Source organism: Papaver somniferum, chromosome 5, assembly GCF_003573695.1.
Source record: "Papaver somniferum cultivar HN1 chromosome 5, ASM357369v1, whole genome shotgun sequence".
NCBI classification, from domain to species: Eukaryota; Viridiplantae; Streptophyta; class Magnoliopsida; order Ranunculales; family Papaveraceae; genus Papaver; species Papaver somniferum.
Genome location: NC_039362.1, coordinates 145,849,464 through 145,864,789, shown reverse-complemented (window position 1 = coordinate 145,864,789; position 15,326 = coordinate 145,849,464). Strand labels below are relative to the sequence as shown.

Sequence of the window (15,326 nt, the reverse complement as noted above, 5' to 3'; positions counted from 1 at the left end):
AACAACGATGCTTCATACACATTGATTATATTCGATGCATTACATGCATAGAGTATACACGATATTTCATGAATATCGATTTCCTAAATAACTCAGTTATTTAACCTAGCATCCTATGTTACTCCCTGTGGGTCCCACGATCCACTCATTCGAGACATCAAGCATGTCACAAATTGGGGGATACTTACTGGGGTATTGTTCTGGCGGTTTACAGCGTGCAGCGTGCAACGCGCCATCACAAGAATGTGTCAAGAACATATGGACGGTTAGCGATGATGAAAGAAGTGGGCAAAGACTGATCGTGTGACACTAACACGACCTCACTACTCCATCACTCCACTTCCTTCACTTCTCAGAGAGACGCGGGTTATGCTCAATGGATTGTATAAATAGGTTTTCCTCCCTATTTCCAAAACAGATAAAAACCAAGTGTTGATACAACGTATTCAAACACACAGAGCTGATTGCTTACATTATTGCAAGCCTGCTCGATATTCTGATACAAGTCATAAACAACCAACAACTTCACAATCTCAACACCTTCTTCGCTTCCCTCCTTAAGATCAACCTCATCTCCTTCACTTTGTGACTGAAACAAGTCTGGAACAGACATTCTTGGTTTAGGCCAGAATTTTACAGATTGATCTCTCGAATCAGAAAGCACTCCTGTGCAGTGCATTTGTTTAGGGTTTAGATTCGTTTCTCATCCACACACACCCAAATTTACCAAAAACCGCAGAAACAGTTTTCACCCATAAACAATAGTGCGAATGATTATACTCACTGTTACAATGAGAATCTCAACAACAAGTCTGAAAACTTTGCAGGTTGTAAAGAGTTAACAAAAACTGAATCATCATATATTTTCTCATCTTATTTTGTCGAGCCTGGCGAACTAATTGTTTGTGCGACTATTAGTATTTTTCAAGATGCTAGTATAAGTATGGAACATATGGATAATGGTCAGGTAATTCACAATAACAAATTAGAAACGAAAATTGTTTGGTCAGCTCCTTTTGCCAAGACTTGTGATCTTATGCTCGTTGACATTGCTAATGCATTGTTCCCTCCGATATCTAGTGAATCCGCTGACAATATTTCAATTGATCTAAAACCCAATTGGGAGTCCCCGCTGGGAATCAAAACTAGTAAACATTCTGAACTTATTGTTTGTAGGAGTGAGTTATTTATGGATTCACATATATTTTTGGGTGTTGATAGGTTTGCATGTGTACGTTTATAGCTAAACTGATATTTTGGGTTGATCCCCAACTTTTTAGATTTTATGCATATGCTTGACAGGTTACGTTGGATCTTCATCTTAACCTTGTTTGAGATTCTTCATCTTAACCTTGTTTGAGATTACTTGTTGCGTGCAAGCAGGGAAACAGATACCATTTGCTTTGTGGGAGTCAAAACATCAGATTTGTTCCCTTTTACTTTTATTTGTTTTGATTATTGCAAATTGCATGTTATGAATTTCCCATTTTAAAATTTTACGTTGGATGACTCAATTACATTGAGGATAATGTAATGTTTAAGTGTGGGAGAGTGGTTAACACTTCAGATTTTTATAGGTTTTCACACTTGTTAGGAATTTTTGAAAAAAAATAATTGTTTTGCACAACATGACCAATTGTTGAGCAGGTCATTCTGAGTCTATATCGTTGTTTAGCAGACTTCTCTAAACCACTGTTTAGTGTTTCGTCTAGCTGTTTAACAGACTTATCTCCATATCCAGCTGCGTAGATGATATAATTTTTTTTCTTGTTTTGCTCGGGACTAGCAAAATGTAAGTGTGGGGGAATTTGATAAGCACGTAAGTGCGATGCTTTTATACCCACATTTACACTAACTAGGTCTCGTTAGTTAGCTAATAATATTGTTTTAAGTCGTTTGCATGAAATATAAGTAAATCCGTTCACTCGGAGGATAAATGGCTAAACGAGAAGCTAAATGGCGTTTGTACCGAAAAACCAAAATTATTGGTGGCACTGAAGGAGTCTAGAGCTTATGTTGGGCTGCTTTGTTATTGCATTTTGTTGTCTGCATCACTCAAGCCCGGCCCACTAGTGGGATAAAAAACAAAGGGACATGTTGAGTACAGAGAAAATGGACGACGTGGTATCATTTCCAACGCACCCCATTCGTATCAAAACAAGGGGAAGAGATTTTCATTTCTCAATCAAGTTGTTGGAGTTCTTATTGACAGAAAGGGGATCTGAGCATCATTTTGAGCAGCTGCAGTCTAACCGAGATGGAGACGTCAAGAATTGATTAAAGCATTGATGACGAGAATGAATATTGGGGGTTTTTGGGTTGAAATTCAAGCCAATTGCTTCTCTCAACAACAATTAAATTTGGGGGTTTTGAAGTTAAATGAAGCATCAAACAATCAGTTTTGGTGGTCGATTATAGAAGATTGAGAAGAGTTTTGTATTGTATGGATACTCGATTGGGAAAAGAAATTGCAGAGACCAAGTTGCGTCCGTTTGTCAGTTGGATTGGGCAACAGTGGTCAGTTTAGGTCTCTGCAACAACAACAACAACGTATCTGTGAGGTTCTGATTATGCTCTGCAATAGGGGTTTTAAAGGTCGTCTGAGATTATATTCAATTGGGATTGGAAAGCCGCTGCAAGTTCTAGTCCGTCAACATCAACTACAATGAATTTTAGGGATTTCTGGGTTTGACTCAAATTGGTGTTGCTGCTAGTATATGGGAAGAAAAAGAAGCAATTGGCAGCACACTGTTTTGAATGGTGTGTTAGTGATATTGATCGATTGTCTTTGATGTCGAAATCAGTTATTACTGTTAAGATATGGTCAAGATATGATATATCTTGACATTATTGTGTTTGTTATTTGGTTGTAACTGCATATATCCTAGATATTGTTAGGTGTATCTTTTATTTGCCTTATCTAGTTGTTAGGTGTATCTTCTATTTGCCTTATCTAATTGTGTAAACATGTATAAATCAGGCTTTTGCCTATCAATGAAGATACAAATAATTATTCTCACAACTACATTAGAATCTCTATGCTCATGTTTATCATGACATCAGAGCTAGGAAAGATCTGAGAACCAGTTTCCGCTGCAATACAATCCAGAGAAAATACAACCCAGAGAAAACATATTAATCATGTCAAGAGAAGATTCTCAACCTATCACTGTCCGTTTTGATGGAACCAATTACAATCACTGGTCATTCTTCATGAGGAGTTTTCTTAAAGGAAATAGTATGTGGAAGTATGTCGATGGTATAGAAAAGAAACCTACAGCAAGCAGTTCTGTTGAAAAAGGGAAAGAAAATGAAACACGGAAAAAGGATCCAAAAGAAGAATGGGAGATTAACAATCACAAGATTCTCACTTGGACTGGAAACACAATCATTCCTTCCATAAGCATGCAACTCACAAGTTTTGAGGTAGTCAAAGATGCATGGGATTTTCTTTCGAAAAGGTATACCCAAATCAACTTTCCTCAGAGGTATAAACTCGAACAAGATATTATATCTATGAAACAATCGCATGATCAGTCTATTTATGTTTTTCATTCTGAGATGTCTTTAATCTGGAATCAATTAGCACTCATGGAACCAATATGGACCGTAGATTTGGAATTGTGGAAGAAGTATAGAGAGGAAACACGTTTAGTTCAGTTTCTAATGGCTTTGTGTAATGAGTTTGAGTATGTTAGGGCATCAGTCCTTCATCGTTCACCTCTTCCCACGGTGGAAGTTGCTTTGTCAGAACTTATTATAGAAGAAGTTGCTTTGTCTGAACTTATTATAGAAGAAACAAGGAAAAGAATCACACCAGAGATATCAGGAGTATTTGTTGTGCCCTCACGATCCAGCCCTAACAATTTTCCAAAAAACTCAAATGCTCAAGTGCAACGTGATATGTCTCAAGTACAGTGTCATAACTACAAGACCTTTGGATACTTGGCAAGGAACTGCAATCTCCCATCGGCCAATACATCACCTGCTGCCTCAGTACCTGACACACCCACAACAAAGTGTGGGTATTGTAAGGAATTTGGTCACTCATCTAGATTCTGCACCTCACCAACCTCAAGAAACATGAGAAGGATCAATGATAATGGAGGAAACAAATTCAATACACCTACCATATTTACGGCAGCTCCAGTTTCATCTGCAACAGATCCATATGCAACATCGACAACCTCATCTGCATTAGTTGTACCTAGTGGTGGTTCAGCACCAAACCTTGCTGATATTCAAGAGATGATTAAACAATCACTCTCAATTGGTAACAACCCTACATCTGCATCTGCCTTCTCTATCTCCTCAGGTATTTATTCAATAGAATGGTTTCTCGACTCAGGAGCATCAAACCATATGACTTTTAATCAAAAGTTTTTTGAAAGTCTTCATCCTGTCATCACCCCTAAGATTCATACTGCTGATGGATCAATAGTAACTGCAAGTCATATAGGCTTGGTCAACAATTCAAATAACTTCTATGTACCAGATGTGCTTCTTGTTCCAAATATTACAATGAATCTTATTTCAGTTGGTCAACTGTGTGATCAAGGTTATAACACATATTGTTTTCCTTTTGGTTGTGCTATACAGGATCTCAAAACTGGGAAGCTAGTTGGGATAGGCCGTAGAGTTGGTCGGTTGTATCTCCTTGAATCTCTTGCTCTCTCAGCGGAATCTAAAAGTCATGTCGTAGCTGCTACTCCCACTGCACCTGTGTCAATATCTCCCTTCATGTATTGGCATTCTAGGTTAGGTCATGTTTCCTTTTCTCGTCTTTCATATATGATCAATAAGGGTACTAGGAGATACTCGGTTAGATAAAGAACCAAATTGTATCTCTTGTAGACTGGCAAAACAACCAGCTCTTTCTTTTAATCTTAGCACTTCTGTCTCAACTGAACCTTTTGCTCTTATACATTTTGATGTCTGGGGTAAATATCCAATTATGTCAAAGGGAGGTGTTTTGTATTATGTCAGTTTTATTGATGATTATTCGCGTTATACATGGGTATATCTATTCAGCTCTAGAGCAGATTTTCTTAAGTTATATGTTAATTTCTCAACCATGATAAAAACTCAGTTTGGTAAAGTGATCAAAGTTTTTCGTGTTGATCAAGGAGGGGAATATATTTCCAATCCATTCAAAGAATTTCTTAAAACCCAAGGCACAATTCTTCAACTGTCATGTACTGAAACTCCATAACAAAATGGAGCTGCAGAACGTAAACACCGTCATATTATAGAGACAGCTAGAACTCAGTTAATTTCTGGCTCAGTTCCTTCAAATTTCTGGGGAGAATCAGTCCTTACTGCAGTCTGCACCATCAATAGAGTCCCAACAACTGTCATAGGAGGAATGTCACCTTATGAGCGTCTCTATGGTAAGAGACCAAACTATTCTGAGCTTCGAGTCTTTGGTTCAACTTGTTTTGTACTCCTTCCAGAACGTGAACGTCATAAACTTGGTCAAAAGAATGTCTTATGTGTCTTCCTTGGTTATGGTATTGAACAAAAAGGGTACTGTTGTTATGATCCAGTAAATAGAAAGCTTCGTGTCTCTCGTCATGTCATATTCTGGGAGAAAGTTCCATTTTGGTCACTTCCAAGCAACAAATCATCATCTTTTGAATCTTTCAATTATTCTGATCCATTTCCTAGTGAATCCAATCCTAGCACTTTTCCTATATCTACTCCTGAAAGTCCATCTCCTCTAGTTGTTGATCCACCAAATACGGATGACCAAGACCACTCTAAGACTCAACCTAACAGTGCAACTCAGGAACGAGATCCTGATTCTGAAGAAAATTCTTTGCCACCTCGCAATCGAAGACCACCAGCTAAGTATGCAGACTATAACTGTTCCTTGTCTTCTATTTTTTCATTTTATGAACCAAAAACATACAGAGAAGCTGCAGCCATTCCAGAATGGCAAGATTCAATTGATGATGAATTGGAAGCACATGTAGAGGCAGGCACATGGGAAATGGTGGACCTTCCTCCTGGAAAATCAGTTGTTGGAAGCAGATGGGTCTATAAAGTTAAGACCAAGTAAGATGGTGAGTTTGAACGATGTAAATCACGAGTTGTTGCAAAAGGTTATACACAAGAGTATGGTGTTGACTATGAAGAAACATTTGCACCAGTAGCCAGAATGGTTACAGTTCGTACATTACTTGTTGTTGTTGCAGCACGACAATGGAGGCTTCATCAAATGGACGTGAAAAACACGTTTCTTCATGGTGAGTTACAAGAAGAGGTTTACATGCAACCTTCTCCTGGTTTTCCTCATGAACCTAATCAAGTATGTAAGCTTCGACGAGCATTATATGGACTCAAACAAGCACCTCGTGCTTGGTTTGAGAAGTTTAGCAATGCAATTCTCCAGTATGGATTTACACAAAGCTTCTGTGATTCAGCTATGTTTGTCAGATCGTCAGAAAAAGGAATTGTCATTCTTCTCTCGTATGTTGACGACATGGTTATTACTGGCAGTGATCTACAAGGTATTACTGAACTCGAATCATATCTCAGTGATTGTTTTAAGATGAAAGATCTTGGATATTTAAGTTACTTTCTTGGCATTGAAGTTGGCATGTCACCCACTGGTTATTTCACATCACAAGTCAAATATGCATCTGAGATTCTACAGCGTGCAGGGCTATCTGACAATAAGGTAACTGACACACCTCTTGAATTGAATGTAAAATACAGTCCTACAGATGAGACTCTATTGTCTAATCCAACACTGTATCGTCAACTAGTAGGGAGTCTAAATTACTTGACCATTACGAGACCAAACATAAGTCATGCAGTTCACATAGTCAGTCAGTTTATGTATGCTCCAAGGTCTACTCATTATGCAACTGTTCTCATAATTCTAAGATATATCAAGGGGTCTCTTCATCAAGGTCTATGTTTCTCATCAAAGTCTGATCTCACTCTTCAAGATTACTCAGATTCCGATTGGGCTGGGGATATTACGGATAGAAAATCTATTACAGGCTATTGTGTGTTCTTGGGAGACTCGTTGATTTCATGGAGAAGTAAGAAACAAAGTGTGGTTTCTCGTTCAAGTGCTGAAGCAGAGTATAGCGCACTTGATCACACCACATCTGAACTCATTTGGTTACGGCGGCTACTTAGTGATATGGGAGTTCTAATTTTTGCTCCCACACCACTGTATTGTGATAACAAGGATGCTATTCAAATTACACACAATGATGTCTTTCATGAGCGTATAAAACATATAGAGATAGATTGTCATTTTACTCGTTATCATTTCAAGAAAGGTACAATCACTCTTCCGCATGTTAAATCAGAATTTCAAGTGGCTGATCTTTTCACCAAGACTCACTCTGCAGCTCGTCTTCAATTCTTAATTTCAAGACTCAAGATGTGTACTCCACCACCTTGAGTCTGGGGGGGGGGGGGGGTGTTAAGATATGGTCAAGATATGATATATCTTGACATTATTGTGTTTGTTATTTGGCTGTAACTGCATATATATTCTTTTTGTATATATCCCAGATATTGTTAGGTGTATCTTTTATTTGCCTTATCTAGTTGTTAGGTGTATTTACTGTCATCTATAATGGGTTTTGTTGGCATTGGTTAATTTTGAGCTTCAAGGAAGTAATGGAGATCAATTCAGGAAATATGCCATTAAATCAAATTTGGGGTTCACTGTGATTGGATGTGAAATGAAATAGGAGGAGTTGTGGCTGAAGTTGGAGGATATTTCGGTTTATTGTGTAGGTCTGAATTCTGGGGGTACTGGTGTAGTTCGAGCAGTGAAGTGGGGGTCCAAATGGAGCTGTTGCTGCCGGTGAATGAAGGTGTTGTAAGACCGGAGAATAGAAGTTGGTGCTCTATACGTGGGTCTGATGCTTGAGAAAATGTCGCAATGAAACCAAATAGGTGTAATTGGTGTCTATATGGATATAGAATGTAGATTACGTGTGGCCGGAATTTGGAGGAAGTGGACTGGGCCTTGACATTGCAGTTCAGCTAGGTCTTAATTTTGTACTTTTATACATAAGCGACCATATAAACAACAATAGAGACTCAAGAAAAGGCACGCCGTTTTCAGGGAAGAAATTAGGTTTAGCTCCATTTTTATTTGATTGATTTTTCATATGCTGAAATTATTGATCTTTATATCATTTTTTATGGCTTCGAACAAAATTATGTCTATATAAACTCCTCTTAGGGTGAAGGATGAACTTGTAGGTCATATTGCTTGTGTTCTTAAACAAAGGTTTCAAAAATAAAAGCTCAACTTCATGTTTGTGTTTCTAAAGATTGGGTTGTTTGTTTAATGAGTTTTTAATGTCTTTTGTCGGCCATGTATACTTCATAGTTGAATTCTTGAACAACATCCATATAGAACCTTGGTGATAAATGATTTATGATAATTCTTTGACTATGTATGCCATGTATTTCTAGTACTTTGGGTTTCTATCTTTAGGTTGAGAACAAACATATCCTCTTGATAATTCTTGTCTATTGTTCTTAACTAAAAATATCTTTCGTGTTTCGATAGCTAGGTTTGCTATTTTACATGAGTTAAATGTGACCTTTGTGATAGAACATGAGTAAAACCTAACCTACAACGGATTTCGTAGCTCTAATACTTCCACATCCTTGATTACAATTCCTTATAAATTTGCTTTATTCTACTTGTTAGTTTATTTTCTTAGTACAACAATCTTTGAAATACTGAATCTTGATTAGTTAGTTCTTGATAATGGTTAGTAGTAGTTTTTACACTCCTTGAGGGAACGAACCGTGCTTACTTTTGTGTGCTCTTTTTGACATCGCGCGCTTGCAGTAAAACAAAATCGGTCTACCGGCCCATCATGTAGCGGCTTAATACAGTGTGGTGTCCGAATCTGGACTAGGTCTGTATTTGCGGTTTCATCGTTAACAAAACTTCTGGTGTCTGTGTTATTTCTTTTCCGCATTATATTTTCAATATAATTGAAATATCACAGGTTGTGCGTAGTTCAATCAATTGTTAAATCCAACATTCGGTTGTTGATTGAAATTGATTGACGCTTGGATATTGGTCTTTGGTACCATCCAAGTTATTTCTCATATTGAATCATTGTCTGTTGATTATATATCTATACAATTACATATTGTGAGGTTTTTCAATGTTTGTCTCCCCTGACACTAATTAAAAATGTGAGAGTATTAAGTATACCACCAATGTTTTTGATTATAACATATGGATACACCATGTGAGTGATCTCTCTGCGGATAAAGTAATTATTATAATTATAAAGAGATTAACTTTTAAGTGCTATTACTTTTATTAAAATATCAATATAATGCGGGAATAGAGTAAAGCACGACACCAGAGATTTTGTCAATGAGGAAAATTGTTAGTGTAGAAAAGCTTCGGGGCCTAATACAGTTTCGAATACTCATCGAGTTAATCTGCTACACCCTTATTGCCTACTATCATACTTCGGTTTATTGTAGTTGACCTGGAATATACTAGCACCAAGTTACGCCATTTTAGCAGTATTCTCGTGCCTATAACCACTTTGGTCAAATACACATGAATTTCCTAATAACCACCCGTTATTGTCCAGGAGTTTCTCCTTAGTCCATCGGAAAACTATCGCTACCCATCCTCCAACTGGATGACTAGGATTTTCTGTAAATTATCAAGTCAATACATTTGATGAAACTTACTGTCGATCATAATTAAGGTGAAACTTCTAAGAAAAAGTTCTTCCGTTAATTTAATAACTCTTGATTCCCTAACTACAAACACAAATGTTAAACCAGTCAAACATCTCGTAACAACTCCAAAATGGTCTCACAAATCCATATTTGCTAAACGATAATGTTAGTCTCTATTCCAACATAGTATTTATAGAATCTGGTAACTTATACTTGACAACTCTTGAGTGCCCTTATATCATAAGATAATAACCTTAATGAACTATGCATCAAGAAAGTTACAAAACTATCATATAGTAAAAGAAACCAAAGAACGATAACTCTAGTTTCTCATCTACCGAGGTACATATACTTCAAGGTTTCTTGATCCCGTAGAAGACTTTAAATTTGCACCCTGATTCCGAAGGTTAGAAAAGTAATAGGCTCCGCCACCCTGCTACTTAATCACAACATACTTGTTAGACGAGACGGCTTGTAAATATTGTATAGAGTTCATATTTATAGTTTTCAACCAACGCTTATTATCTTGGGAATCAAATGAAGGTTTCTTTGTGATTAAGCTATGTAAATTACGGAAATTACTATACCAATCTTATGTTTACTTCCATATTAATTTACTTAGTTATATTTTCTATGATATATTAACATAATAATTCACTTGCAATAAATATAAAGATATTGTTTCCAATATTGTATACCAGAAAAATTTAACACTTTCGTCCTTTACATTTGTTCACATCCATATTCAATTTTGTGCGTAAGTGCATTTCACTAATTAATGACAATTAAAATTATGGCAATCTTTGAGTTATAGCAAGTTCATGAATACTTATGCTCAAACGATATTCTTTCCCAGTTAGCTTTATAGACAATAGACAACTTGTACTTGACTAATATAGAATCCTTGTCAGTTGTCACCAACTTATTTAAGTAACATACTTCATAAAGTAAAGAACAATGTTTCAAAGATAGAAATCGGGATCTATTTTTATGTTGCTAACATAACCATGAATGACTAATTATAACTTTTTTGAACCTTCATCATTGCGTGACGAAGGTTACATTGAATGATAAACTTAAATATACATGTTATGAATTCCGTTCTTGCAAGTTTCGAAAGTGTTTCTCTTTTAAATCTGAAAGTTATAACAATAGTACTTCACTTTCAAAAATCAAGAGGTGCAATTCTAAAACCTTATTAGCGAGAAAATATGGTCGTTGGCTAACTTTTGAAAGCTCAAGAGCTTAGGTCCTGAAATTATGTTAGCAAACACCAAAATACGTCCACTGCCTCACTGTTAAAATTAATGGGCTTAACTTCCAAAAGTATGACCGCGAACAATGTTCCTTGACTGACTCGTCTACTTTCGAAAGTTCAATTTGAAAGTTCCGCGAATTCTAAAACACGTCCACTGCCTTACTTTTGAAAGTTAACAAGGTTAATTTCCATAAATACGACAGTGAAATGTTTATTTTCCAAATTTAATGGCTCAACTTCCAAAATTTACATCATTTTATTTTTCGAAAATTCGTCAGTGAGGACAAAACATCATGTGTTGTCCGACCATATGTTGGTTGTTCAAAGATCAGGTAAGCCTAAGTTTGAAATCCATACAACGAGTTAATAGAAAATATTGATCATGTATTTTATTCTTTATACACTTTGATCATATTCAACGATCAAGTCTCTCGTACTAAGGTCATCACTTTATCCGATACTTCGTTTCCTACACAAACAGATGAATAGAGAAAGGATCATGGTCAACGAAATCAAATCTTCAAACTTGTATAACGGATGATGTCTTCATGTAATCTTTAATTCTTATTCTTCAGTTCTTCTGTGGTAACCTGAAGTGTTCATCAGATTTACGTTTATTTATATGCATTTATATAACATCAAATCTAACGACCTAAAACTTCGTGCTCATGTTACACTCGAGAGTATGATAGCACCGGTCTTTGTCTTAAATATGCTTTGACTTAAACTGTTTTTCATTTCTAGATTTTACGTTATTTTAACTAGGTCCATTTTTTTTATGTAAAGGAGATAATATATTAATTAAAGAATATAATACAATAAACTTACAAGTTCATTTTTATCGAAAATATTGGTGTAACACTTGATTTTAAAACTCTTAGCTAAACATGAGATGACTTGTGCTTAAGATTTTTTATTCGATCTTCTATAGCTATGTAGTCCGCCGCTGAGTTATGTTTTCTATTTATATATTTAACTTGAGCGTGTGCTATTTTTTCCAGAATTGAGAGGGTTTCCTGAATGGTATTTTTCGCCCTCAAGGAAATTATTTGCTTGTCATGTTAATTGTCTCTGCCAGGGTTTCACAATCTGTTGCTATGGAGACACATGACAATATATTTTCGCTTAACCATGTAGTAACTTTTAGCAAGGCTTTTAAGTCTGTTTGAAATGCTGAAGACGTGCATTCTGATCCCATCAAAATGTGCATGAAAGTCTCATTTTCCACAGAGTAAAAGATAAAACTAGCCCATGGATGAGTCTTCTTTCTTAAAGGAAGCACCAATAAATATTATCCAATCCGAATTTAAGTCTGACCATTTCGGCTTAGGTATATTTATTCTCTGGACCATCATTTTCTTTTGGTTCTTTTCCTGAGGAATATATGTTGCATGAATTTCTTGATTTGTTCCATAAGGTTGCTTGAATTTGGATTGATATTTTCAAACACCATCGAACATATGTGTTTCCAAATGAACCAAGATATGGTTGCAATTTTATCTGATATTTGCATGAATTCCGGTTCCGTGATCCACTCTCTGACCCAAGTTTTTATGGAATCAGTGCAAATTCTCTTATCAACGACATCTAAAGAGAAATCAAACCAGATAGCTCTTGCAAATGTGCAGAATCGAAATAAATGTTGTTCCGTTTCTTGCTCCTGTGAGTTACACATCGGGCAATACGTATTTATGTATGTATTATGTCCCCCCGAGTCTTTAATAAGTTGGAAGAGCTTTTTGAGTTAATTTCCAGATGAATAATTTAATTCTCGGAATTGCTTGAATCTTCCATATCCTTTGCCAAGGGAACACTTGAGTTATCATTTCCTTGATCTTGACTTATGAGAAAATTATACTTATATTTTTCACCGAAAAGCTTCCTGATGGGTGATGTTGCCATCTAATTTTGTCGTGCTCTTGACTCTTTGGGGATAGGGTAGGATTTTTGCTTTAATATTTGGGATCAAGTAATCATCTAGTTTTTCTTGTTCCCAACTATCTTCAGGAGATACCAACTCATTAACCCTTTGTAGAGACGACTCTTGAATATTCGTGATCTTTTTTTTTTTTTTGATCGGTAAAGAATTTGATGCTGGCGAGTTTCGAACTTAGGTCCCTGGTATCATCACCAGGTGACTTTACCACTATACTACAGTGACACCGGCCATATTCGTGATCTTTGGAATTATATCTACATTGGCAACCCATTTAACTTCTCAAATTTTTGTGTAAGCTCCATTTTTAACTTGTCAAATAAAATTATCTTTGATAAGATTTAATCATTTTTCTACGCTTGTCCAGATCCAGGATAAATTAGATAACCCGTATTGTTATTTTGTTTTCACATGGCTCTTGAATATTCTCGAATTATAACGCCCTGTTGTGTTCATGAGGTTGAGGTAAAGGTTTTTCACATTTACCTTTTACAAATCAATTTTCGTTTCACTTTCCCAACCGACATATAACACTGTAACTAATTTGAGTGTGTAAAAACAAAACAGTAAAAATTCTCATCTCCATTTTCAGTTTTGGATAGAAATGAAATTGAAATTCCCATGCCCTTCCGTATTTACATTTACACCTCCTGACCTACTTCCTACTAACAAACAGTGAAAGATACCCTCACCGTCTCAGTGTGACTCTGTCCATCATAAAGTCACTAGTGAAAAAGCAACATCAAAGAGGCTCCTGCTCCTGCTCCTGCTCCTCCTTTCTGTATTCTACTACTCTCCATCAACAAAAAGCAAAAATGATGATTTAATTCCAAAAAGCAACCTTCAAAAACAAACATGGGCTCTGTTTCTCTCATCTCCCTAACTCTGTTTTTCTTCTTCTTCTCATCAGCTCTTTCTCAAGATATAACAAATTTAGTCTACAAAGGGTGTGCAAATCAAACCTCTAATGACCCATCTTTCAAACAAACCATCACCTACGTTTTCAACACTTTATCTTCACAATCATCCAAAACCAAATTCTCAAAAACATCTTCAGGGTCAGGTTCAGGTACAGCTTCCATTTCTGGGCTGTTTCAATGTAGAGGAGATCTAAACGGCAATGATTGTAACAAATGTGTGAATAAAATCCCAGATATGTTGAATAGATTATGTGGTAATACAGTAGCAGGAAGGATACAACTAAATGGTTGTTATGGTTTATATGAAGCTGCTGGTTTTCCTCAAGTTTCAGGTGTGAAATTGCTTTTTAAAACTTGTGGTAGTGTACAAGTAGCTGGGAGTGGATTTGATGATCGGAGAAACACAGCTTTTGGGCAAGTTCAGAATGGGATTGTGAATGGAAATGGGTTTTATGCAACTAGTTTTGAATCTATGTATGTGATGGGTCAGTGTGAAGGTAGTTTGAGCTCAGGGGATTGTGTTACTTGTATAAAATCAGCTGTTCAGAATGCTCAAATCCAATGTGGGGGTGCAATTTCTGGTCAGATTTATCTTCATAAGTGTTATATTAGCTATAGTTATTACCCAAATGGTGTTCCTACTAAATCTTCTCATTCTTCAGGTATAATTTCTTTGTGTTTGTCTCTTCTTCTTGTTTGATTCTAGGGAAGCCCTTTGTGATTTTGTTTTGTTTTGTGTCCCAAATCTTGATTTTCTTAAAAGGGTCTATTTTATCTTTGGATTGGTTGAGTGTGACTGTCAGATAATAATTTAGATGGTGGTGTCCAGGACCACAAAACAGCAGCAACCTAGGGAAAACAATAGCTATTGTGGTTGGAGGAACCGCAGCTGGAGGATTCTTGTTTGTTTTTCTCTTGTTTCTAAAATCTCTGTGTAAGAAGAAAAAAGATGGTATGTAGCAGTTTCTGTCAATTTCTACAATGAATTGTTTCTTTTTGATCATATTAGCATCTTTTTCTCATGATTGGGTTGGTTTAAGTGCTCTAATTTTGTGTGCAGATTACTGAGTTGTAGTTGTTGGAGGAATTAAGAGAGGAAAATTTTGAAGAGGGCAGGGCAATTGAATGATGTTCTTATTTTAGTAGTATTTTTTATTCTGGAATGAAGAAGGGAAAAAGCATTGGAAGGTGTGAAAAGGATGATAAAGAAGATTTGATGGTTTTTGTTTGGGGTGAGTAATGTGAATGAATGTGATGGTGGGAGGGAGGGATGGTCAAAAACACACTCATGTTGTGTAATGTATATGAATACTGAATAGGAGTATTTAGGCATGTTGCTTTTCCTTTGTTTTAGTTACTAGTGTTGTTGTTACTCTCTTTTCTGTTTCTCCACTCAATTTTTCTTTAAAAGTCCTAGTTGCGAATTGCAATCAAAATTGGTTAGCTTCTACATCCAGGAAACAATGCTGCTGCTTTTGAACAATCTCTCTTTATACAATTTTTCGTCTCC

General features: G+C 36.2%; 1 protein-coding gene across 1 annotated transcript; it reads left to right on the top strand.

The window, feature by feature from the left end:
• The first annotated feature begins 13,598 nt into the window (after positions 1-13,598).
• LOC113277935 (cysteine-rich repeat secretory protein 11-like) lies at positions 13,599-15,266 on the top strand. The gene is made up of 3 exons (XM_026526898.1): positions 13,599-14,478; positions 14,646-14,768; positions 14,877-15,266. The coding sequence occupies exons 1-3, from the start codon at positions 13,752-13,754 to the stop codon at positions 14,882-14,884; spliced, it is 858 nt and encodes a 285-aa protein (XP_026382683.1). The 5' UTR covers positions 13,599-13,751; the 3' UTR covers positions 14,885-15,266.
• The last annotated feature ends 60 nt before the right edge of the window (positions 15,267-15,326 follow it).